General features: G+C 43.8%; 1 protein-coding gene across 6 annotated transcripts in view; it reads right to left on the bottom strand.

Annotated features, from left to right (window-relative positions):
* KIRREL3 (kirre like nephrin family adhesion molecule 3) overlaps nucleotides 1–26,735 on the bottom strand; it is a 1,600,598-nt gene that overhangs the window by 288,994 nt on the left and 1,284,869 nt on the right. For all 6 annotated transcript variants that reach the window (XM_033917922.1, XM_033917923.1, XM_033917927.1 and 3 more), the window contains one exon: nucleotides 7,415–7,565. In XM_033917922.1, the coding sequence (XP_033773813.1) occupies nucleotides 7,415–7,565 (151 nt within the window). The remainder of the gene's footprint in view (nucleotides 1–7,414; nucleotides 7,566–26,735) is intronic.

Genomic DNA, 26,735 nt, shown 5'->3' with positions numbered 1-26,735 from the left:
TTCAAAGACCAAATAGAAATGAATAAACTGGTCTGAACTAAAATCCATAGATTGTTTACTGGGGTGATTCACTGACTTCTGAATTCATTACTGTCCCTGTCCCCGCAGATAACCGTGGGAAACCATCTCCATGTCATTCTTTAAGGAGAGAGGGAAGAATCAGAGTATGAATGGGTGCAGCCACTGACCCTCAAGCCTTGCACTGAAGAATGCTGGTGTAGAAGGCCTGAGGTTGAGAGAAACACTAAAGAATGACAGTCTCTGGTATCCAGAGCAGATATTGTGATGTCATAATGCTTCATTCCACCAATGCCTAAGAGCCAATCACATCAGTGATGTCACAATGGCTTGATTGTCCTATACTTGGCTCACATAAAAATCAGGGTATGAATGGGCACAGCCACTGACCCTCAAGCCTTGCATTGAAGAATGCTGGTGTAGAAGGACTGAAGTTGAGCTAGACACTAAAGAATGACAAGGGATGGTTTCCCGCAGGGACAGGAACGCTTATTAACCCACAATGAGAACTTGACATTTTATTGTCTGTACTTCCCATGCTCTTTGTCTAGCTTCTAAGCTCCAGGGCCAGCTACAGCCCAGTTTTCTGTTAAAGGTGACTAGTTATGCAGCCTTTGATATATCAATGGGTATCTTGGTCACTTCTCTATTCATGGAAGCTGTGTAGAATCCTGTCAAAACTGGATTAAATAGACTCAGTATCAGCTGGAATGTCATCAGAGCTTTTCTGCTTACAGACAAATCATCTTAGGTTTTCTGAGAAAGAAATTGCCATGCTTGTTATTGCAAGGTGCCATTTTCTGCTGGCAATATGTGTTTTCTTTACAGCTATAATAGTATTTCTCCTCAAATTTTGTTGCTAGTGGATTGCTTAAGATTGCAGAGTATTGTATTAAACTAGTTTGAAATGCTGATCAGTCTGAGTGTTGGTTTAGGGTGATTGGATGGGATGGGAGAGACAGGTGGCTACCTGGGGTGCCAATTTGGAGGATGGGAGTGGGAAACTAATGCACCATTCCACTATTGTCACTACAGGAGAGGTAATAAATGTCTTCATGTTAGTGGAAGCACAGCTATGTCATTAGAAGGGGACCGATATATCAACAGAGTCATTGAAACAGAGTTTCCCTCCCACCCTAGTCAGTCGGATGACCAGATTCTTTTCCCTGGCCATTATGAGAACCCTTTTCATCCATAATGCCACTTAGGTCAGTAACAATCCAACTCTAACATTTTGGAAAGGTCCTAAATAGTACCATCACTGTTCGCTCTAAGCCAGTGATTCTCAAATGGTATGCTATTGCACACTAGTGGTGTACGGCTTCCCCCTGGCCTCCCGCGCATTTATCTACCTAATTTCATTAGCGGAGCACCCTGCAGAGAGGATCGCCCGTGCTAGTGATCTTTGCAAGCTGCCATAGGCCTTCAGAGCTTTCTTCCCTCTGCCGCGGTCCCGCCCCTCCTCTGATGTCAGAGGCAGGATCACGCCAGAGGAAACAGCTCCAAAGGCCTATGGCAGCTTGCAAAGATCACTAGCACCGGTGATCTTCTCTGCAGGCTGCTGATATTAAGTAAATGGATGCGTGGGAGGTCAGGGGGAACACGCAGGCCTTCCGGAGGGGGGTGTGTATGCAGTCCTTCAGGGTGTGTGTGCAGTTCTTCGGGGGGGGGGGGTGCAGGCCTTTAGGGGGGGACAGACAGGTCTTCAGGGGTGGGGTGCAGGCTTTCGGGGAGGTGCAGGCCTTCAGGGGTGGTGGCACAGGCCTTCAGGGATGGTGGCACAGGCCTTCAGGCAGGACAAGCAGGCCTTCAGGTGTGGGTTCAGGTAGGCCTTCAGGTGTGGGGTACAGGCCTTTGAGGGGTGCAGGCCTTCAGGGGGGGCAGACCTTCAGGAGAAGGGGGCCCTGGTGTAGAAGTACACCGAGGTAGGGAGGGAATGGGGGTTCAAAGGGACATGCATATGCCGGACTTTGGGGGGGAAAAAATAATGGTTCTAAAAAAAGAGGAGAGGAAGAGAGATTGTGGCAATGGGATTTAGGGAGGGAAGGAACAGAAAGGGAGAGAAGTTGGACACAAGAGATGGTGTGGAGGGGGGATAGAGATACTGGATAGGAGGGTAGTTTGGAAAAGAAAGGGAGAGATGGTAGACCCTGGGGTGGTGGGGAAGGAGGGAGAGATGCTGGATGAAAGGGTAGTTGAGAAAAGGTGGATCTGTGGATGGAGACGGAAAAAAGGAAAGATGCCAGACCTATGGGGGAGGAAAGGGAAGCGGAAGGGGAAGACTGAGATAGAAGATGGATGGTTAGCACAGAGAAAGAAGAAAGAAGGAAGAAACAAGTCATCAGAAGACAACCAGAGCCTGGGACCAACAAGATTTGAATAATGACCAGACAACAAAAGGTAGAAAAAATAATTTTATTTTCTATTTTGTGATTACAATATGTCAGATTTGAAATGTGTATCCTGTCAGAGCCGGTGTTAAGACTGCGAACGTGAGTTAGAATCTAACAGAGAGAGGAAAAGTCTTTTTGTTTGTTTATTTTGTTTACAGCACAGCACCAGTGTAGTTAGGAAAAGGCAAAGGGGGTGAAGAGGTTATAAAAGGGATGAAGAGCAGAGGGGATAGTAAATATGTACTATATTAAACTTGTAGGGAAACTTTATTTGTAGAAAATAAAAGTAAAAGTAATGTTTGAAAAAAACACCCAACTGGGCAGGAAAATCAAATTGAATCGACAAATCAATTCAATAGGCTGAATCAAATCAAATTTTTTTTTCCTGAATTGGGCAGCACTAGTGCGCGGGCATGGTGGTGGAGGGGGGGCAGGGAAGGAATGGGGGATGGAGAAAAGGGCAAGGGGCACCTCTCACTTTTGCTTCACCATTGTCCACACTCTTTGAGACATATCTGTGAAATGCAGAGATTCAGGGCACATACGAGCATCGAGTGCAATTCCATAAACTATGTACCCAACTGCTGTCCTGCTTATGTCAAGTGGACCACACATTTGAAGATAAGTGTTTGTTTAGACTATCTATTTATTGCCAAGATAAATGCTATTATATTTTGAGAATGTTTAAGATGATGGCCTTGAAAATAAGAAGGCTTTTTGTGTTCAATCTTTTTATTTATTTAAATGATTAGAAAACATCCATTAAATCAGTAACAGAAAAATAACCGTATAACAGGAATGTGCTACATATCATAAAGTGGAATGATACATTCACAAAGTACAAAGAATGTACATCAATATAAATGACCAATAAAAGACACCATGAAAGTGTATGGTATAGTACAGGGTAGAACTATATACTGTTAGATTTATGATGTCAATAAGTCAGTAATAGGAGTCCAAATCTTATTGAAGGTAGCTAATGAATTCGCTTTTTCAGCTGCCACCTTTTCAAATTTTATATAGGTCCTTCCAGTTAGATAAAACGGCTTTCAGTGCAAGCTGTAGTAGACATGACAACAGCCTAGCTTGATATTTATCTAACTTATCAGCAATAACTAATGCAATGAATATTATCACCAGAAAGGATATCTTAGACTTTATGGGTAGAATATCACAGATTGTAGACCATAGGCCTGATTCTGCACAATGCGTCTAAAGTTAGGCGCTGTTTAGGTGCCTAAGTTAGGTGTCCTTTGTAGAATCGCTCAGCAGAGTTCAGCACTGTTTAGGCATCTAACTTTTTAGGCGTCCTTTAGAGCAGTGTTTTTCAACCGCTGTTCCGCGGCACACTAGTGTGCCGCGAGATGTTGCCTGGTGTGCCGCAGGGCCGCCATCAGGGCAGTACTACCAGTCCTGCATTCAGGGGCCCGGAGCTGACAGGGGGCCCGAGGCAGGGGCGCCAGTAGCTCGCCAAGGCAAAGTGAGTCGATCACCCAGAACTCACTTTGTCTTGGCGATCTAATCTATCGAGCCGATAAATCTTCTTCTCCCCGACGTCAATTCTGCAGTCGGAGAGGAAGTTCGGGCCAGCCAATCGCTGCCTGGCTGGGCGGAACTTCCTCTCCGATTGCAGAATTGACGTCAGGGAGAGCATGCGTCGGCGTCGGCTTTGGGGCCTGTTATCCATTGGTGGGTCCTGTTCCCCGATGGCAGTGGCAGTGGCTTGGGGAACGGCAGGGAGAAAGAAAGAAAGGGGGCAGGCAGGGAAACAGAAGGAAAGAAGAGAAACAGAAAAAAAGAAAGAAAGGTCAGGGAGAGAGGAAGAAAAAGTTGGGGGAGGGAATGAGGTGTGGAGGAGAGAAAGCATACAGGCTGATAGAAGGGAAGAAAGATTGGATGCACAGTCAGAAGAAGAAAGTGCAACCAGAAATCACCAGACAAGGTAGGAAAAATGATTTTATTTTAAATTTAGCAAAGTGGAGGCAGTATTACCACAGTTTTCAAAGGAATTTGCCCAAATAACTTAATAGTTAACTGGGTAAATTCCCAGAGATGAAAACTTCCCTTCACTTACTATGCACAGTTCTGAATTTATATCTGCTGTCTATATTTTACAATATGGTCACCTTTTACTAAACCGCAATAGTGGTTTTTAGCACAGGGAGCCTATGAGCGTCAAGAGCAGCGCTGGGCATTCAGCGCAGTTCCCTGCGCTAAAAACTGCTATTGTGGTTTAATAAAAAGGATGGAGGGTATATTTGTCTATTTTTGTATGCTATAAAAACCAAATACAGAGAGAGACTGAGAGCTGTTGACGAAGAGCTACGTGTGTGTCTTTCTTCGATTCCAGCCAGAATATCAGCTTTGTGTTCAGCCAAACAGGCCCAGGTTTCGCACTGAATAAAGTATTTTATAATTTTTCACTATTCTGTTTACTTAATATTTCATAATAAAGTAATTATAAAATACTTTCTTTGTGTTTATTTGATTCCTATTCAAGAGAATTACTTTATATATAGTCAATATAGGCACAGAGTTAAATTTTTTAACATTTTCTAATGGTGGTGTGCCTCGTGATTTTTTTCATGAAACAAGTGTGCCTTTGCCCAAAAAAGGTTGAAAAACACTGCTTTAGAGAATCAGGTTTTAGATGAGATTTAGATGTCCAAATAATAAGAACATAAGAAGTTGCCTCCACCGGGTCAGACCAGAGGTCCATCTGAGTTTTTATTTTTGCTTTATTAAACCCAAAAATCATTTAATAAGGCACCACATAAATGGGGCACATCAAAACAGATATATTTGTGGACAAACAGCAATGCTATTTGCTAATTAGACAAAAAGATCCATTAACTGAAGCACAGCACATGAAAAACATAGCTTTAGTTTTCTTGCTAAAAAGCTACCCTTTTTTCTGACTAAACAGTGCACCTATCAGCTCATTCTTGAAAGCAAAGAAAGCACATGACACAAATATATAGATTGCATGCATAACTTCATTTGCAAAAGCTTAAAAACAGGTTTGCAGCTGCACAATGGTGACCTCATTGTGAGATCATCAAGGTGCACCTACAAGGTAGAATGGCACAATTAAAATATGTGCTGGGGAGCTGGTTGGGATTTGAACTTATGACCTCTGCAAGAGGAGCACAGGGCTTTTACTCATTGAGCGGCACTGCCGCAAGAACCACAAGTTTCGTGAGAACTTATGGCAGTGTTTCAGTCAGCGGCGCAGGGCGGGGCGGGAGTTCTAAAAGCTCACTCCTGCGCGTGCTGGCCCGGCTTCTGACATCGGCAGGAGGGGCTCAGGCAGGATATACCGCTGGACAACCAGGGAAAAGGGATAAAAAATAGTACAGTACTGTATTAACATAGGCCAACTTACGACCGAATCAACTTACGACCTATCAGTTGGAACCGATTGCGGTCATAAGTCAACGACTACCTGTACCTACAAATCCAAAATGTGGCCCTGCAAAGGGTTTGAGTTTGAGACCGTTGCTCTAAAGTGTCAGTTTTCTGAACATTTGAGCGTAAGTGGTACATAAACACAGGATACCAGATCTCTGAACTTGAGTTCACCCCATTACATCAGATGACAGTGATTAGGTTCTATGCCATCTTCACTAAATAAAAAAATGATGATATTACGAGAAGCATTCAATAATTTATCTACCTCAGTAGGAAAGAAAAGAGTTTTAAAACATTTTTGTTTTATTTTTCAGTATAGTCCCCTGATAGCTCCATACTCTTCATCCACTTTTCCTACAATGACTTTAACCCCCTTGAAAAGAATTCTTCTGGTTGACCTTCAAACTAGGACATCACAGCTTCCTTAACGTCTTCATCAAATGAAAACCGCTGTCCACGGAAAGATTTCTTCAAAACTTGGAACAGGAAATAATCTGAGGGAGCCAGGTTAGGACTTTAGGGTGGATGGATAAGCTGTTGAAACCCAGATGGTAGCCTGTGATTGTCATGACATGTGCACCGGTGCACTATTGTGAAGAAGCAACACGCCTGCTGTGAGTTTTCCTCGTCTTTTCTCCTTGATTGACTGCCACAAAGCAATCATTGTGTTGGCGTAACTCTTCCCGGTTATGGTTGTCTTGTGTGGCAAGAACTCCAGAAGCAAAAATCCTTCATTATCCCAGAAGAAAGTTGCTATTACTTTGCCTGCAGATTTTTCTGTCTTGAACTTTTTAGGGTGGGGGATGTCTTGTGCTACCACTGCATTGATTCTATTTTGGTCTCAGGATCTCTGTGATAGACCCAAGTCTCATCTCCAGTCACTGAACAATGAAAAAAATTCACTTGGTCTTCACGGAGCATCTCCATGTTCTCCTGACAGCACTGGAGACTCGTGGCCGTCTGACATAGCATCAGCATTCTTGGAACTCATCTTGCACTAACCTTGGACATGCCCAACCTGTCATGAAATATTTTTCAAACTGTACCTGCTAAGATGCCCATTTCTTCAGCTATTTGGGAAACCTTAATTTTTCTTTCTGACAAAATTAAATCCTAAACTTCCTTGCACATTTCTGTGGAAGTTGCTTCTACAGGCTATCCAGTGTGAGGGTCATCTTCAATAGACTTTCTACCCCATCATATTTACTGCTTGATTCAAAATTTTACTTTGTAGGATAATGGTGCAGACTCACCATAAACTGTAGTCATGTGTTCATGGATCTTCTTTGGCTTTTTCCCTTCTTTTGTGAGAAATTTTATCACTGAACAGTGCTCCAAATCTAGCAGTTTCTTACTTGATTTGAACAAGGACTCTCCTGACATCCTGTCTCTTGGAATGTTAGATTCACACTGAACCACAACTGTGCATGAGTAACCTTGAGACATGTCACAGCATGTACAGATGTTTCAATACGCTTGCTACTTTCTTTCATGCTTGGGTAGATAAATTATTGAACATCCCTTATATGTCTGGATTAAAGAATGGATAGATTTTCACACAGTACAGTAGTGAGCTTAGCAACACTTACGCTGAATGTCGATGGTGACAGATGTTTCCTTCCCACTGGGAATGGCCTTGTTGGTGGCCCGGCAAATGATGCTTTGGCCATTTTCAATGTCTGAGGAAGAAATGATGAGCGTGCTCACTATGCTCTCCCTTTTCCCATCCCTCAGGAGAGTCTGTAGGTATAGAAGAGACAAGAGAAGACAACTGCATATTAAGAGGGAACCATGCACCTTTCAGCTCTTTTGTCAACATACATGATTCTCATTGTGCATAATTCACCTACTCTGATATTTGTGGTCGTGGGACCAGGAAGTGATGTCAGAGGGAGAGCTGAGATCGGCGTGAGCAGCATCTGGTAGATGCTGCTTTCTACCACCAAACATTTTGAGGAGGTATGTGGGGATGCCGAGTGCTACCTCCCCAGGAGCCTCCTTCCACACTGTTAAATATCTCTTTGTTCCTTATTAGTCAAGCTCCTCTTTAACTACAACTCATTCATCTACATGTGTGAGCTGAGGATGCTTTCATTCTCTCTCTTCCCTGATTCAATGACCTGATTCTATAAATTTTAAGAGCTGCTCATGACATTTGTGACCAGTGGCGTAGTGAGGGTGAGAGGCATCCGGGGCGGTGGCACCCTGCCCTCGTCTCTGCCCCGTCGCTCCTTCCCCAATCCCGCTTGCTGGACGCACCCACCCTTCCCTTGTACCTCTAATTGAAGTTGTTGCTTGCGGCGATCAACAATGTGCTCTTCGCGACCCCATTGGCTCACCCTCTGACATCACTTCCTGTACATGGCATCCAGAAGTAACATCAGCGGAAGTGCCAATAGGGTCACAAAGAGAACGTTGTTGACTGCTGTGAGCAACAACTTCAACTAAGTGGGGAGGGGAAGGGAGGCTTGTGCGTGGAGGGGAGGAATGGGAAGATGCAGGGGGCGAAGGAGGGGTGCCGGTGCCCCTACCAACATGGCACCCAAAGCAGACCTCCCCCCTTGCTCCCCCTTACGCCACTGTTTGTGCCCACCTTTGGGAAAAAGTAAGTAAAGTAGCAGATCTAAAAGGTTGAAAATGGCTGATTTTTCATGTTACGGGTTTGGACTTGTATTAGTGTTTGCCCTAATAGAATTCATTTTAAAAAAAACCTCTTTTTTTGTGAGGGGGTGACTTTATCCACCTTTTCTCAGAGATGGTCATATTTGTAAACAGGGCCAGCATTTTCCATGCATGAGCACATATCATAGAACAAAGGTGGTCAGTGCTATGTACGGTTAAGGTCGGTACCACTGTGTTTCCCCCAAAATAAGGCACTGTCTTATATTAATTTTGGGCCCAAAAACCCACTAGGTCTTATTTTTGGGGAAACAATGCCCAATCACAAACCCACAGCATCTTTCTATCCCCTTCCCCCCACTGCGCAGCCGAACCCCCTCCGACCCTTCCAACTCTCCCTCCCCTTTGTCACAACCCTAGCCCTAAAGCTCGGCTTGTGCCAGGAAAGGCTATGCCTAAACCTAGCCTGGCTGTAAAAAGGGCCAACCAGTGTGACAGAGCAAACTACAATAGAAAGGTAGGCTCTGAGTTGCCTCTTAAAACTCAGATTACAAAACCCTGGGGAGGTGAGGACTATGAGTGGAACAGCATAGATCAGCCCCAGAACAATTCCTCTGACTCAGCTAACTCACAGCTGCAGGACTTGATTAGAAGTCCTGTGAGAACTAAACAGAAGCTGCAGTCTGCCCTGCCCCCTCTTAGAACAGGGCGTGGTCGCCTCAATGCTCTTGAGGCTGCACTGAGGAGGAAGCAGTCTGTCTGCCCTGGGTCAGCCCAGGAAGGAGGTTTACAGGACTGCTCTCCTGAACCTCACCACTTGCAGGATGTTGAGATGGTGGATGCAGCCCCTGTCTCTGAAGCCAACCAGCTAGCTGAACCAGAGCCCATGGACTGCCTGGAAACTGTTATGAATACAGAAGCTTACTCCATGGAAGAAAGCTAAGTAATATTACTGGGTTTTTGTTGTGCTTAAGCTTGCAATCTTTTGGGCTTCTTTCAGTGGAACCTGTTTGCACCTGTGGGAAGCAAGTGAGCAGTGCAGAGCTCACTGCAAGGTGCCTGAGACTGGAAACCTTTTTTCCAGGTTTATTTTTGCTGGACTGTTTGTTTTATGTGTTTTTTTGAAAGTAAGAAAAGCTTCAATTTTGACTGTGTGCCTGGGATGGTAGTTTATTGGGGAAGAATCCACATAATATCCTTGGTTGGGATTGTGGGGCCATTTGTGGCATTCTGTTTTACACAGAGTTTAATTAGTGGATTCGGCTACTCCCCTCCCCCACCAACTACTGTTAAGTTGGTTTGGACCAAGCCTGCTTCTATCTAGGCTTGGGCACAGCACTGTCTTTATTTAAAAGAAGTGGTATAGCTTGTTACTGCCTGTTTGCCAAAGGCAGAACTATTAGCATTGAACTCTTATACTTACCTGTGATACCTGCAAGAAAGGTGTGAGTTGTTTATTTTTTTTTCAACTCAGTTTTATTTTTCCATGTTTTCTTGGTTTATGGAAAGAATGGACTGAACCCTGTTCAGGATTGATAACCACAATAAAGTGGGGCTTTATTTTCACTTAATACTGACTGTTTTGACCTGTTTTGTGCTTCTTTATTGCACTGAGGAACCAGCAGGACTTCCAGCCTTCTCTGGAAGCACGTAAGACGCGGGCTGTTCTGAGCGCTGACCGGAGCCAAGCATATACACGGGCACCGGCAACGCCACACCTTCCATCTCTCCCTCCCCACGCCGACCGCAACACTGACATACCATTACCTTCTTCCAAACGGTAGCGTTGTGGCAGCAATCTAAACGGGCTGCTTCGGGCCTTCTACCGCCGGGGCGTTGCATGTGCCGCATTGGTGATGACATCATTAGTGATGCGGCAGAGAAATGCCCCGGCGGGAGAAGGCACGGAGCAGTGCGTTTAGATTGCTGCCGCGACACTACCCTTTGGAAAAAGGTAATGGTATGTCGGTCTCATGGTCGGTGTGGGGACAGCGAGATGGAAGGGGAGGGAGAGATGGAAGGGTTGGTGAGGGAGGGGGGGGGAGCGCTGCTGCCTGCGAATCCAGCCAGTGCTTATTTTCAGGGTAGGTCTTATTTTCAGGGAAACACGGTAGCTGGCAGTGATGAGTCAATGCAATGAACTTGTTTAGATCTTTTGAGGCAAACAGTGTGGTTGCAGTTCACAGGTTTGAAATCCCAGTTCAGCTAAGAGCTGATGCCCCTTGGATTGAACTCTGGCTCAAATGGCAAAAGGAATTTCATGCTCCCAATACTAGAGCGAGACCTAAAAAGTGGAAGTTTGAGCAAGAGATTGTATATAGTGCAAGTACGTATTCAGTCAAATAGTTGCAAATGGGTTAATTTGTGTTTACTATGCAATGGATGCTGCACAGTCCAGCTGTTGTTTAACATTGAAGATTAGAGTATAAAGTATGGGTTTATATTCACAACCTGTAACATCTGGCGCTGCTCTATGATACTGTCCTGATTAACTTTCTTTTCCCAAACAGATATTAATGCAGCTTCCTGACATAATCAGATCAGACAGTATTTCTCAAAGCTCTCAAGAGCACATTAAAATATTCGTATTAAGATGCATTTTATTAACGCTATAAATAGCTGCAACCCGAAACTGTTAAGGTAACTGGATCCCTAGAGACTTGGGGGGTTTCATCAGCTGCAAGAAAAGACATGCACTTTCTTCTCTTAACATTCTTGGCTCTTTAGCTCATACGTACAAGTACAGTATTTTCTTTCCATTTGATTTTGTCATCCCTAAATAGAAATACATCAGATCTCTGCTGGGAATGGATGATTGTAACAGTTTAGTGCACCTCACGTCTATGCTTAGGGTATTTTTGTTATGGTTTTGTGTGTGTGTGTGTGAAGAGGGAGGTATGGGGGAAATTCTGTGCTTTATCCTCTACACCTCGTCCTCTGGGCTGATTGATTGAAGGCGCCATGCTGAGTAGCACATCCTGCCTGATTGTGTACCAAAGAGATTCCAGTGGGGACACAACACCTGCTGCTCATTTCCCTTGATTGAATTGGAAGCCTGATTCTCAGTTGTTCTCTCGGGATTATGCAGAAGCATAGGCCTCACCTACTATAACACGCAGCCAGCTGCTGGGAATAGTTGTGCTGCGAGTGATAGACAGATATCCCTCCCTCCCCTGTAGGTGCAGTCTGTGACCTTTGCTTCGCTGCTTTGGGTTTGCCCAATTTGACTTGCTTTGCATTTTTTAAACCAAGATTTTTTTTAGATGATAACAGAGCCCCCCTTGGATTTTACTGCATTTAAGATTACCGTAGATGTTCATTATATGCAGAACAGATTTACTTGTCATTAGGTCCAGGACAGGCAGTATAATAAATTTGGTATGTGCTGCTTATCCTAAAGAGGAGATCCATTTCATATTGCTTGCCCTTAGAAGGATGAAATGCTGATCCCCAAGTCTATCTGTTTAATAACTGTTCATGTATTTGTCTAAGGATCTGAATGGTAACAGTGTTTCTTTATGGTGGCTATTCAATTAAACGTCCAATTGATTCTCCTCTGGATGTTTTGAAAGGTCATTTGGTCAACCCTACTTTTTTATTGTCATGTATTTGTCCTCCAGAAAGTAGGCCTAACCTTTTTTTTAATTCAGGCACCACCTCACAAGTCCATAAAAAAAAGTAGAAATGTGTGCCCAGTGGATATCAGAATGAAGAAACAAAAGTAAGGCACACAAAAAAGAAGGATCCAGCAATACTTGTAAAGCACAAAACTTTATTCTGAATCAAAAGACGGAGGTGCCTGCAGAATGCTCCTATGGGAATAACCTCACTTTGCTCCTGGTGAGGAAGAGTTTCCCTTTCTTCCTCCATCGAGGTGAAAAATGGAAGGATGCAACAAGGGAATGGGGACTGAAGGAGGCCTAGCAAGATGTTGCAGCAACAAAAATGCTGGTATTAGGGAGAAAAGAGGAAAACTACTATACCTTGGGAGTTGAAAGGAGAGATGCCGGGCCATTGGATAAAGGGAAGAGAGAGGAAAGATGCTAGATTACAGTGGAAAAGGGAAGACAGAAGTGAGTCACAGGACCATGGGGTAGGGAAGAGAGGGGAGATGCTGGGCAATGTAGGGTAAAAAGTAGCCAGATGGAAGATGTTGGACCATAGAGAGGAGATGATGTACTATGGGGAAGGGGGAACAGAGGAGAAATACTGGGAAGGAGAAAAAAAAAGAAAAAGGCAAAGAGGAGGAAATGATAGGCTACGGGGGAAGGGGAAATACTGGACCAAGCTGCTAGAAGGAAAGAGAGAAGGAAGACACTGGACCAGATGGGGGAGGGAAGAGAAATGGGAGATACTGGATCACAGTAGGAAGGAAAGAGAGAGGGAAGATACTGGACAATGGGGAGAAAAGGAAAAAGATAGGAAATGCAGGATCATGGGGGAATGGAGAGAAGAAAGATGGATGATGCTAAATTATGCAAGGAAAGAGAAGAGAAAAAGGGAGATGGCTCATGAAGAGAAGGGGCAGATGCTATATATGGGAGCATAGAGAGAGAGAGAGAGAGAGGCAAAATGTGGGTGAAGTGAGAGATGCTGGACACAGGAGGAGAAAGAAAGGGTAGATGGCAGATATGGAGGGATGAAAATAAGGAACAGTTAGCAAAAGACTGAATAGAAACTAGGAAGAGGAGGGGGAGAGAAAGAGATGGAGAACTTTAGATAGCCATTTTTTCGAGGGGAGTATTGCTTATACAGTTTAAGTGCAGTATCCCCCCTATAAATTAACATTAACAATACTGTGTGTGGGAGACATTTGCATGCTTACTTTGTCCATTGTATGTAAATCTCCCTTATGCATATTCATGTGGGAATTTTGAAAAGCTGATTTGTTAGCAGCCCTTGAGGACTGGAAGTGATTATTACTACCTTAGAGGGAACATCTGAGTTTTGTATGCTTCATTAGAATGGAATATGATCAGCGCTAATTATGTTTTAAAAACAAGTACCCAGTCAGGGTCAGTGAAGGGGTTCCACCTTCCACTCCAGCTACAAACAGGTTCATAAGGTGACCTAGGTGTTCTACAATTTTATTGACTTAAAGACTTGACACGTACGTGTTTCCGCCTAACCAGCCTGCATCAGGAATCTTAACAGAAGACTGGATTTTATACAGCAGCCCTCTATTGTCTTGTGAAAATGAACACACTCAGCACAACGTTGTTTAAATGAACTCTTGGAGATAAATAAAGACAAGAAACCCGCTGATATGTCTGTTATCGATCGGTTTTTACTCTGTTAAAATCTACAAAGACTAAGGGACTCTTGATGAAGTTAGAGGAAAATACTTTTAAAACCAATAAGAGGAAATATTTTTTTCACTCAGAAAATAGTTAAGCTCTGGAATGCATCGCCAGACGTTGTGGTAAGAGCAGATCCCGTAGCTGGTTTTAAGATACGTTTCGACAAGTTCCTGGAAGAAAAGTCCATAGTCTGTTATTGAGAAAAACATGGGGGAAGCTACTGCTTGCCCTGGATCGGTAGCATGGAATGTTGCTACTTTTGGGGTTTTTGCTAGGTACTAGGGCTACTGGGCTTGATGGACCGTTGGTCTGACCCAGTAAGTCTATTCTTAAGTTCTTATGATTGCTATTTATGTGGTCCTATTTGGTCATTTAGCTAAGCAGGCACTGGCACTAAATATTTCTGGAACCTGCATAGCCCCTGGCTCCTTCCTGAGTCTGCCTTCGTAACACCCTTCTCCTGCCTACTGTTGAAATAGCCGGTTGGTGCCAATATTCAGCGCAATGCCCGGTTAACTGCGGCTGAATAATTTACGGTCCACTGAGCGCGATTTCAGCAGGCAGGAGCCTCTTTTACTAATGTAAATTGCTTTGAATATGAATTCCTTAGAGTTTAGACACCAGACTGTGGCATTTTAATGCATCTTCTATAGGCAAATGAAAGCGACTCTTATCCTTTCATTATTCATATTTTAATCAAACAGGTTTTTAGAAACGATGATTTTATTGTTCTCTTCAGTCTCACCAGAATTTATTCAGGCCTCTTTTCAATAATTATCTTTTTATAGATGTGCATTAGGTACTACCTCCTTTCATGAGACAATTTTCCTTTAATAACTGTATAAATGGTAGTTTATATAGTGTGGTATTTACAAGAAATTAAAATTCTTTGCTCAGATTAACAAGGTTAGTGTGCTATAATCATGTTAAATGGACATGGCCTAGGTAAGTATTGTTTTGCCCTAAAGGGCAATATGTAGAAAAGTGAATGAAATGGGCGTGCTTACTTTAGACATTTATTTCAATACATATTTAAATAGGGCAAGAAAAGTGGTAAGGAGCTGTAGAGGGCAGGCAGCATCCAATTGTTGTCAATTGCAAAACTGATCATCTCTTACAGTCTCTTACAGTACATGGAAGACAACCACAGCATTCTAGAAAATGTTTAAAAAATTACAGCATTTAACCAAATTGCCATCTGACTCACACTGTACTTCTGTAATTCTTTCTCTGTCCATACCAAGCTTTGAAGGGTGTGTGTGTGTCTGTGTACAGTATTAAAGAATGACACAGGGATAAATTTTTCCCTGTCCCTGCAGGAACTCAATTCCCCATCCCGTCAAGTTTTTTTTTCCTGTCCCTGCCCCATGCCTTAACTGTACAAACCTGTTTGAGGCTTGTGCAGATGAGGGCAAAGCTTGAAGGAATGGGGCAGGGACAGTAAAAGAACTCTCCAGGATGGGACAAGAAAGTGAGTTCCTGTGGGGATGGGGAAAAATCTGTCCTCGTGTCACTGTCTAATATCAGTGCCCTGACATGCCTGGATATAATGAAGAAGGTGACCGAGACCGGCAAGAGGTTCTGGGAAAAAGGAGATTGGTGTGATCACGGATGCACCAATCATAAGTTAAGGAAAAGTGGTATAGCATAATCTAGCCAGTGAAGATTGGCTAGTTGTGCAAAGAAGACATGTGCCCTAAGCCACGTATGCATGAATTTTTGTGACTTTTCATATGGTCACATGGTGAAAATTTTATGGATAAAAGTCTATTTTGAGGGGCTGCTCCTGGTTTGGTCCCCTTCCTCTATTGGGGGTGTGAGCTTTTCCACAGAATCAGTATGGGGTAAATTTTTTAATCTAATTTAAAGAATAGAGTTATAATTATTGAGGAACCAGTTTTTATTTTTAGGTGAAGAGAACATAGGGGAAGAGTTAGCTACCTTAGAAGGGTTTAAACTGGGATCAAAAGTTGAAATTCATTTGTTTGCCTCCAGTTGTATATTAACTTGCTACACTAATTCAGTTCTTTCTTGCAATTATTAAATTAATTCTTTCAATAAACCAATTTGATTATTTAAATTCATTTCTGGTTTTCGTTGTCCTATTTGGGGAACATTGCTTGTGAAGGGAGATCAGGGGTTCTGGGTCCCAGTTTCCTGACAGTAGCTTTGCAATGAAACAGACCTTTGGGTGAAAGCATAGCATAAGAGAGAAAACACTTTTTTTCTGTATAAAATGCAAAAAGGCAGACTTTTTTTTTAAAAACTCACATTATATCTGATGAGATATACACTTGGCACCCTTTTTGTGACATTCACAGCAGTGCCCTCTAAGGTGTCCCACTGCTCTGCTGGCATGTCTGTGTGGCCAGTGTAGTACAAATGGTGGCCCTGACTAAATCCAAATGGCTTGGTTTTGGATGTTTTGAAATTGGATATTTTTCTTTTCAAAAATGGCTAGAGAATTTGAATATCCTAACGACCAAGACGTCTAGATAGCCAATTTAAAAAACAAAACAAAACCCAAAATAGACATCTAGTGGTTTTGAAAATGGACATTTTCCCTGTTTATTTAACATTTGTTTATCCGCTTATCAAAAAATATAAGTGGAGTACATGTAATAAAAAAGGGGATTACATAAAATATGACAGAACAGACATACTGAAACAAGAGGGGGGAGGACTGCATCCAATTATAGGAAAGTAAACGGTAATGGTTAACATATAAGGATAGAGGATTCCATCTGTAGGAATGATTCAAGTAAGGACGTATTTGATTTAAAGAGGTTTACTATTGTTTCTTCCCTTAGATGGGTCGGCATTGCTTTCCATAGTGAGGGTGCAATCACTGAAAAAATTGCAGAACGCATTGTATTAATGTGACGTAAAGAAGGAATAGTCAGCAGATGCTGAGTATTAGATCTAAGTGATCTCTTTACAGCATAGGGTATGAGAAGCCTATCCATGAATTTTCACCTCCTGATTATTGGATGCATTTCTCAAGACATCCAAATTGGACTTAAACATACTATAAAAAATGGCCTTCTACATGTCTCTATATAATAGTACCTAAGTATTTATTAGGATTTATTTACTGCCTTTATGAAGGCATTCATTCAAGTTTATATTAAAGAAGTTTGTTTAAAGAACTAGAGTCTGGCCTGGTAATATTATTAGGCTACAGATTCAATGAGTTCATCTGTCTGGGATCCTCAGAGGAAAACCTCAGCACACTTATTTACTACTCGAAAGGGTCCAGAGAAGAGCGACTAAACTGGTTAAGGGGCTGAAGGAGTTGCCGTACAACGAGAGATTAGAGAAACTGGGCCTCTTCTCCCTTGAAAAGAGGAGACTGAGAGGGGACATGATCAAAACATTCAAGATAATGAAGGGAATAGACTTAGTAGATAGAGACAGGATGTTCACCCTCTAAGGTAGAGAGAACGAGAGGGCACTCTCTGAAGTTAAAAGGGGATAGATTCCGTACAAACATAAGGAAGTTCTTCTTCACCCAGAGAATGGTGGAAAACTGGAATGCTCTTCCGGAAAACACCCTCCAGGGATTCAAGACAAAGTTAGACAAGTTCCTGCTGAACTGGAACATATGCAGGTCTCAGGGCTGATCTCAGGGCACTGGTCTTTGACCTAGGGGGCCGCCACGGGAGCTGACTGCAGAGCACGATGGACCACTGGTCTGACCCAGCAGCAGCAATTCTTATGTTCTTATGTAGCCTAATAATATTACCAGGCCAGACTCTAGTTCTTTAAACACACTTCTTTAATATAAACTTAAAACAAAGAAAGAAATAAACTCACAGTTCTGATGATCTCAAGGATTTCTTCTCTTACAGAATCCACATTTCTATTGGCACATCCTAGATATAGGGAAAGCCAGGAGTGTATTTTCACAGACTCTCTGTGAAGTGGTAATATTGTACTTTAAAGCTTAACACTGAATTACTTGGAGGCCATCAGACCCACAGGTGAATCCAGATGGGAGCAATACTTGTCCTATGCCACGTGCCTGCCTGAAGAATGGAGTCTGTTTATCTGCCTACACACATAAGAGAGAACTAACAGGAGAAAGGGGGGGGGCCCACAGCAGTGCACTCTGGGAGCTTGACTTAAAGAAAAACAGTTCAGTCAAACTTCGGTTTGCAAGTGTTTTGCAAGATGAACAAAACACTCGAGCAAACTTTAACTCACAAACCGAGCATTGACTCGATGAACGAGCTACCTGGCCTGCTGGAGAGGGAGGTATATGTCTGTGGGCCGGCTCTGCAGGTCTCCTTCTGCTTCCGAGAGGCGTGCACATGCAGAGGATAGAGAAAGAAAAAGCCCAGGCAAAGCCGGATAATTCCAAAAGCTTCTCCCCTCTCTCTCAAGAAACTCCTACAAGCAGCCGAACTCATCAAACTTGACTTTTCCCAGCCGAGGACGCACGCCTGACTGTGCTTCTGCTGTGGCTTTTCCTCTATGGTTTCGTGCCCTGAGAGTTCACGTTGGGCGTTCGCTCTCGTTTGAGTGTGAGAAGAGGGAATCTGCCACACCTCCTCCTCCATGCTGTCTGCCGCCGATTAAGAAGTCATAGCAAGAGGGGAAGAGGTGAAGCCAAAGCAGACCCGGCTCGGGATGGCCATGGACGGCAGATGCCAGGATGCGCCGCCAGAGAACGGCTCAGTGCTGCCTCGCTGCACCCGAGCCCCGCATTCCCCTCCGCCGCCCACCAAACCCCCGCTGCTGCTCGACTACGATGGCCGCGTGCTGCAGCGCCTGCTCCTGCTCCCCTGGATGGAAAGGGGAGAAAGGGAGAAATGCTGAAACAGGAAGTGGGACAAGTGTTGGACCACAAGAAGAAATAGGCCTCTTTTTGGGATCAGGAACGAATCATGCGGGCTTCCCTTACTTTCTATGGGGAAACTCGCTTTGATATATGAGCTCTTTGGTTTACGAGCATGCTTCTGGAAAGAATTATGCTCGCAAACCAAGTTCCACTGTACTCTGTTTACATATTCAATGCACAAGTGCTTCTGCTTCCAAGAAATTGGAGGCAGAACAATAAATCAAACATAAGCAATAGACAATTACATAAGCAAAAATATTCAAATTACATTTTAATAAACAGCATGGGCTGCAAGCAAAGATAGAGCATAGAGATAGATAAGACAGAGTAGCAGGAGTATGTTAATGAGGGGACTAACTTAAAGAAGTTGCACATGAGGTCAGAATGGTGTTTGAGAATGCTCCGCTAGGGTAGGAGCGGAGAAACATTTGCAGCCAGTGTCAGTATATCTCCTTTTATACGTTACTCTCCCAATGACTGAACCTTAGAATTTGCTACTCGATGCTGTAATCAAATTCTTATCTTCCAAAATTTAGCAGTTGCACTTTTAGACTGTTGTACCCAGGTTCTCTGTATGGCAGTGCACAGCATTTTCCTCTGAGCCACCAGTCCAACCCAACAGGGCTATTTCTACTGTACTTATTTGTACAATTAAGACATAAATATCAGCCAGTAATAAGGGCAACATTCTGACTGGTAGTTTGCATGCTTGCTCCTTGCGTTTGTTAATCAGAGGGATTTGCATGCATTACAATATGCAGTGCATTAAGTCTCTGGTTCCCTAGGAAGCAAAGAGAAGTGATACTGCAGGGGACGGAGCAAACCGTACTTCACTGGTGACAATCCCACAATGCCTATGTGGGCTCTTAATTAAAACCCACTCTGCAAGGGCTTATAAGAATGACACGTTGATCCTTTTGTGCCTGTGTGCTTGATTTTCAGGATGTAATTTTCATCATATGTTGATTAATAAGGTTCTCATATGTCTTTTTAAGTGGCCTTCTGGTGCACAAAACGGACCTCAGAGGTATGTATGCCAAAGCTCTACATGCTGCCTTCAGGGGCTGACTTCATCAAGCAGTGGGGTAGGTATTGTCCAGTGAAGGCTATTGCCAGCATGAGCATCATAAGCCTTAACAACTTTTCACTCTAAAATAAGCTAATGTGTAAAAAAGGAAGGGAAAAGAGTGAATTTTAACCAGTGCATAAGCTCTGTTGATTATATAGCAACCAAGGGAGACCATATTTCTATGAAGTGACTTATCACAAGAGAGCTGCTTAAGTCGAAAAATCTGCATAGATGTATATGTTTACTAATTATTCCCCGGATTCTATAAAGGTGCCGCAAAATTGGGCACAGCTCTCAGATTTGCACGCAACATAATTTGCTAATGGGCTCCAATTAGTGCATTTAATAAGCACTATTTGGCACTAATTATGATTTGTATGTGGATCCGCCTGCAAACGATTCTAACTTTAGGCACCTAAATTGGATCACACAGAGAGTGGGCATAAATGGGAAGTTCTCAGACTGGGAGAAAGTGACTAGTGGTGTGCCCCAGGGCTCGGTACTTGGGCCGATCCTATTTAACATTTATATCAATGACCTTGAAGACGGAATATCCAGTGAGTGAGATCATTAAGTTTGCAGACGACACAAAGCTATGCCGGACAATCAGAACGCAGAAAGATAGCGAAGAACTCCAGAGCGACTTGTATCAGTTAGAGAAATGGGCAGAGCAATGGCAGATGAAGTTCAACGTGGAGAAATGCAAAGTAATGCATTTAGGCAGTAAGAATAAGGAACACGAGTATAGAATGTCAGGAGCAACTCTGGGTAAGAGCGAACAAGAAAGGGACCTGGGTGTACTGATAGATAGGACCCTGAAGCCGTCAGCACAATGCGCGGCAGCGGCAAAGAAAGCGAACAGAATGTTAGGAATGATAAAGAAAGGAATCATGAGCAGATTGGAGAAAGTCATAATGCCGCTTTATAGAGCAATGGTCAGACCACACTTGGAATACTGTGTCCAACATTGGTCTCCCAAACTAAAGAGGGATATAAAACTGCTGGAGAGGGTGCAGAGACGAGCAACGAAGCTAATAAGAGGTATGGAGAACTTGGAATATGAGGAACGACTCAAGAAACTAGGACTGTTCTCCCTTGAGAAGAGGAGGCTGCGAGGGGACATGATAGAGACGTTCAAAATACTGAAAGACATCGATAAAATAGAGCAGAAAAACAAATTATTTACACTGTCCAACGTGACACGGACAAGAGGACATGGTTTAAAGCTAAGAGGGGACAAGTCCAGGACAAATGTCAGGAGGTTCTGCTTTACGCAGCGAGTGGTGAACGCCTGGAATGCTCTTCCACAGGAGGTTATTAAGGAATCCACTGTGCTAGGATTCAAAGGCAAATTAGATGCACATCTCCTTATGAGAGGCATAGAGGGATATGGGTGGTAAAACTACATCAGGTGTATACCTGACTGGGCCTCCGCGTGTGCGGATCGCCGGACTCGATGGACCATGGGTCAGATCCGGAGATGGCAGTTCTTATGTTCTTATGTTCTCCAAGGAGGGTGTTGCCATGAGAGGGGCATCTATGGGTCAAACAGTGGCATAATAAGGGACGGGGGACAGGAGCAGAATGCCTCAGATGCCATCTTTGCGGGGGAGGGAGTACTGATGCCAGTACCTCTCTTCCTCTCTGCCCCTCCCCCATTTACCTCTTTAAATGTTTGCCAGTATGAGCAGCATCTTTCACTCGCTGCTCGCGCTGGCCTCGGCTTCCTTCTGACATCACTTCCTGGTTGCGGGACCAAGATGTGATGTCAGAAGAGAGCTGATGCTGGCGCAAGCAGCAGGTAGAAGATGCTGCTCGTGCCGGTGAACATTTCAAGAGGTATCCTGGGGGTGGTGGGGGCTCAAGCAGCGGGGATGACTGGGGGCGTTCATGTGACACGGAAGCGTGGGGGGCACATGGCACAGTGATGCCAGGTGCCACCGCCCTGAGCGCCAACCTCCCTCTTTAAGCCACTGGTCGGAGACATTCACAAAATATACATGTGGTGTTACAGAACAGTGGGAATCCATGCCCAATTTACACACCAAATTTACAGCAGATTTCAGCTGACACAAGTTCTTGAATCCAAAGCTGAATGCAAGATTTGGCACTTAATGCTATTTCATGAAGATCATCCCGGTGTTGAGTGCCAATTTTTATTGGCATCTAATTTTCAGTGCCCTTTGTGGAATTCTTCCCTATAAAGATTCATAATCCCTTCAATATTCAGCCAGTGACAGTGTTTTTGTTAGACACTAATCGCCGCTGGCTAAATTATCCTCCAGTATTTAATGCCGGGCCATGTCTGGGCACTGACACTGAATATTAGGGGCTAAATGTAGACAGGCTGAACACCGGCACTTATGAGTTATTTAGGCCCTAGTTGAATATAAGGCTGGCACCCGCATACTTTTTTTCTTTTTAATTTGAGGCCGGGAGCCCTTTCTCATCCCCCTGACAAAGCCCCCTTCCTCTGAAAACACAGGCATTAAGCAGTCCCCCTGCCCCTGTAACTACCACAGCCCCCCAACCTTTCAGCCATCCAGGTAGGCTTCCTGGGCCTATCTGCATCCATGGTGTTCCAGCGGTGGTCATCGGAGGCAGAAGTGCAGCTCCCTTGCTCTTGCCTCTTATGGCACTCTTCTAAAATGGCTGTTGCAACCTCTTGCTGCACTCACGGTATTTTGGTGCTGCAAGAGGTCACAATAATCTCTTGTAAGGGTGCCACAAGGGATAGGAGTGAGGGCACTATGCTCTTTCCCCTAATGACCATTGCTGAACCACCAGGGATACAAGTAGGTAGGCCTGGGGGGCTACCTGGATGGCTGAAAGGTTGGGGGCTGGGGTATGGTAGAGGCATAATCAGTGGGCCTTTGCTGCATCCCTCTGGACCCCCTTAATCTGGCTGTGACCTCAGCTTTTACACTTCCTGGACAAAGCCCTCGTGTTTGTACAAGGAAAACTGTTCCAGCAGTTAGTAATGGAACCCACGCGGGATGGGGTCATACTGGACAGACAGTGTTTCTCATGTTACAGTGGGTAATCATCTGGCATCCAGTGATCACTGCATAGTATGGTTTAATATTGAGATGGGTATAGAAAGGGCTCATTCAAAAGTAAAGGTTCTAGACTTTAGAAAAACGAACTTTGTTTGGATGGGGATTACCTCAAGGAATTGTTGCCTGGATAGGGACATCTGAAAGGAGTACTGGAGAAGGGTGGATATGTTCTCTCTATATATAAAAGTGGAAGTAAGGAAGAAGAAGGGAATTACAGGCCAGTAAGTTTGACTTCTGTGGTACGAAAATTAATAGAAACACTTTTAAAACAGAGAATGGAGAAGTTTTAGTAATCTGGTGGATTACAGGATCCATGGCAACATGGATTCAGTAGAGGTAGGTCTTCTCAGACAACTCTGATCAATTTCTTTGACTGGGTGACCAGAGAATTGGATAGAGGAAGTGCGCTAGATGTGGTGTATTTAGATTTTAGTAAAGCCTTTGACAGTGCTCCACACACACATCTAATAACTGAATGCTCTCGGGTTGGGCCCCAAATTGACAAGCTGGGTCAGAAACTGGTTGTGGAAGATGACAGAGGGTAGTGGTCATTGGAGATCGCTCTGAGGAAAGGGATGTTACCAGTGGTGAGCCTCAAGGTTCTGTTCTTGGGCCTGTTCTTTTTAACATGTTATAAGAAATATTGTTGAAGGGCTGTCAGGTAAGATTTGCCTCTTTGCAGATGATACCAAAGGAACAGTACAGTTTAGGGGGTGAAGAACTTATGTGTATGACAGAAGAGTGGGACTTGGGTGTGATTGTATGTGATGATCTTATAAGGTGGCCAAACAGGTTGAAAAGGTGACGGCAAAAACTAGAAGGATCCTAGGGTGTATAGGAAGAGGTATGGCCAATAGAAAAAAGGAATTATTGATGCTCTGTATAAGACTCTGGTTAGACCTCATTTAGAATATTGTGTACAATTCTCGAGACCACACCTTGAAAAAGATATAAAAAGGATTGAGTCATTCCAGAGGAAGGCTACTAAAATGGTGCGTAGTCTTCATCATGAAGCATAAGGGAACATACTTAAAGATCTCAATATGTATACTTTGGAGGAAAGGCGAGAGAGGGGAATATATGATAGAAACGTTTAAATACCTTTGTGGCGTAATTGCGCATGAGATGAGTCTCTTTCATTTGAAAGGAAGTTCTGGAATGAGAGGGCATAGGATGAACTTAAGAGGTGATAGGCTCAGGAGTAATCTAACTAAATACTTTTATACAGAAAGGGTGGTAGATGCATGGAACAGTCTCCTGGAAGAGGTGGTGGAGACAGAGATTGTGTCTGAATTCAAGAAAGCATGGAATAGGTATGTGAGATCTCTTAGAGAGAGGAACAGATAATGGTTACTGCGGATGAGCAGACTAGATGGGCCATTTGGCTTTTATTTGCCATCATGTTTCTATGTTTCTATAACCATAAAACTCTATGACATCACAACTCTATGACATCACAATGCATGTGTAAAGAGCCTTAGCCAATAGGGAGAGGAGGAGATAGTGGATGTTGCAGATGGGCAGACTAGATGGGCCATTTAGCCTTTATCTGCCATCATGTTTCTATGTTTCTTCCCCTCCTATGTCACTTCCTCCATGGGTGGAAAGTGAGTTTAAAGGTGGCTCTGACACTGTGAGGGCACATGGTAGTGTCATATAGATTCCCTCACAGTCCTAGTCTCTGATTTCTGCTTTCCTCTATATTATCTTAACTTTTTGCCAGGGGATCCTGTCCATTTGAAATTTGTTCTCTCTTCATGTCTAATATCCATCTTTCATCTGCATCCCTATCCCCCCCTCCCACCCGTGTTCCTGCTCCCCCCCCCCCCAGGTCTAGTATCTTCCCTCTGTGTCCTTATCCTTCCTCCTATACCCAGGATCACCCTTCTTTGTCTTTCTCCAGTCCCCTTTCCTTGTCCAATTTATACTGAAGAGGCTATAATTTATACAAAATGTTGCCATCAGAATAATTTCTAATGCAACTAGGCATGATCACCAGTCCTCTCCTATTGAACCACCACTGGCTGCCCATAGCTTTCCATATTTGCTACAAGATTGTCACTTCAACAAATAAGATGATTCATTTTGGCACCCCTTCTTATTTGGCGTTTCCTATTACCCTTCATACCTAGCTGAGATCCCTGCATGATCTTCATGATGGTCAGCTTCACCTTCCCCTGTGCACTTAGCTCATCTTGAATCCATGCACCACTGTGCCTTCTTTTATCTTGCCATAATGATTTGGAATGCCATTCCCTTGAGTTTATATACTGAAGATTCCTTTAGGATATTTAAAATACCTCTACAGACATAGCTTTTTGAATAGGATTTTGCTGTTTAATTATCTTACATTCCCTAGATCCCTGGCCATCTGTCACATAAGGCTGGGGGGAGGTATAAATTTCCTTTGTTACCTCTTTTCTTGTCTCTCCTTTCCTATCCAATATGGCATTCCCTTTCTATTTCTGATTTGTTGTACTGTAATTGTAAACTGCTCTGCTGTTCTACACAAAGGGTGGTAAATTAAGCTTAACATTGCTCCTCTATATCTCTATCCTCCCTTATCCAGCATTGCCCCTCTATGTCCTTATCCTCCCTTGTGAATCATTGCTCTGAGTTCCTATCTCTCAGCTTCCCATATCCAGTGTCTTCCTTATGTGTTGTGACAGGTAAGGGGCCTGTGATGTAATGCAGTGGTCACAGGAGGGAGATCTGTGTCCTTGGGATACAGCGTATAGGTGTTATATGCCATTGAGGCCACCAGGGGGAAGCTCTGGGTGCTGATTCAAGGAGGAAGATCTGGGAAGGCAAGGCTTGCATCCAGGGGAAATATAGTTCCCAGAAGGCTTAGGGGCTAGGAGCTGGTTCTTTGCAGTTCTAAGAAGCAGGGGAAAACCTGGACTGGAATCTTCCAGGGGAAGAGAGAAATAGAGCCATCCAGTAGCCCCAGGGAAGGTGAGGTCTCAAAAGTCTGACCTAGCAAGGGATGGGTCCCTTGATAGAGTTGCTCCAGAACCTTCTAAACCCTTGCATACAAGCAGGTTGGCTAGAAAGGAAGGGGGCACTAATAGAACAGCCTGAGCTCACAACCAGATGAAGGAAAGCCTGCCTGGAGTGGATGAAGAGGTTCTTGATGAACTACAGTTATGCAAGCAGCAAGTAAGTCTTGACAGGACTGGGACAGAAGTAGTAAAAAAACGGTTTGTCTGCAAGAACAGAAACTGTTACATCAATACAGGAGTAATGCAGTAGTGCTGAAAGGAGTTTAGAAGCCAGCACTGTTTTTTGTTAAGTATTTCCTTTTGGTTATCAGCCAGGGGTAGAGGATGACAAGGAAAGTAAAGATGTAAAGACAAAGTTAGACAAGTTCCTGCTGAACCAGAACATACGCAAGTAGGGCTAGTCTCAGTTAGGGTGCTGGTCTTTGACCAGAGGACCGCTGCGTGAGCGGACTGCTGGGCATGATGGACCACTGGTCTGACCCAGCAGCCGCAATTGTTAAGAACATAAGAACATAAGCAGTGCCTCTGCTGGGTCAGACCAGAGGTCCATCATGCCCAGCAGTCCGCTCACGCGGTGGCCCATCAGGTCCAGTAATCCTCTATCTATACCCTTCTATCCCTTTTTCCTTCAGGAAATTGTCTAATCCCTTCTTGAACCCCAATACCGTACTCTGTCCTATCACACCCTCTGGAAGCACATTCCAAGTGTCCACCACCCTCTGGGTAAAGAAGAACTTCCTAGCGTTGGTTCTGAATCTGTCCCCTCTTAATTTTTCCGAATGTCCTCTCGTTCTTGTAGTTTTCAAAAGTTTGAAGAATCTGTCCCTCTCCACTTTCTCTATGCCCTTCATTATCTTGTAAGTCTCTATCATGTCCCCTCTAAGTCTCTGCTTTTCTAGGGAAAAGAGCCCCAGTTTCTCTAATCTTTCAGCATATGAAAGGTTTTCCATACCTTTTATCAATCATGTTGCTCTTTTCTGAACTCTCTCGAGTATCACCATATCCTTCGAGAGGGTTC

Source organism: Geotrypetes seraphini, chromosome 13 (genome assembly GCF_902459505.1).
Source record: "Geotrypetes seraphini chromosome 13, aGeoSer1.1, whole genome shotgun sequence".
NCBI classification, from domain to species: Eukaryota; Metazoa; Chordata; class Amphibia; order Gymnophiona; family Dermophiidae; genus Geotrypetes; species Geotrypetes seraphini.
This window is presented reverse-complemented; position numbering and strand designations above follow the sequence as displayed.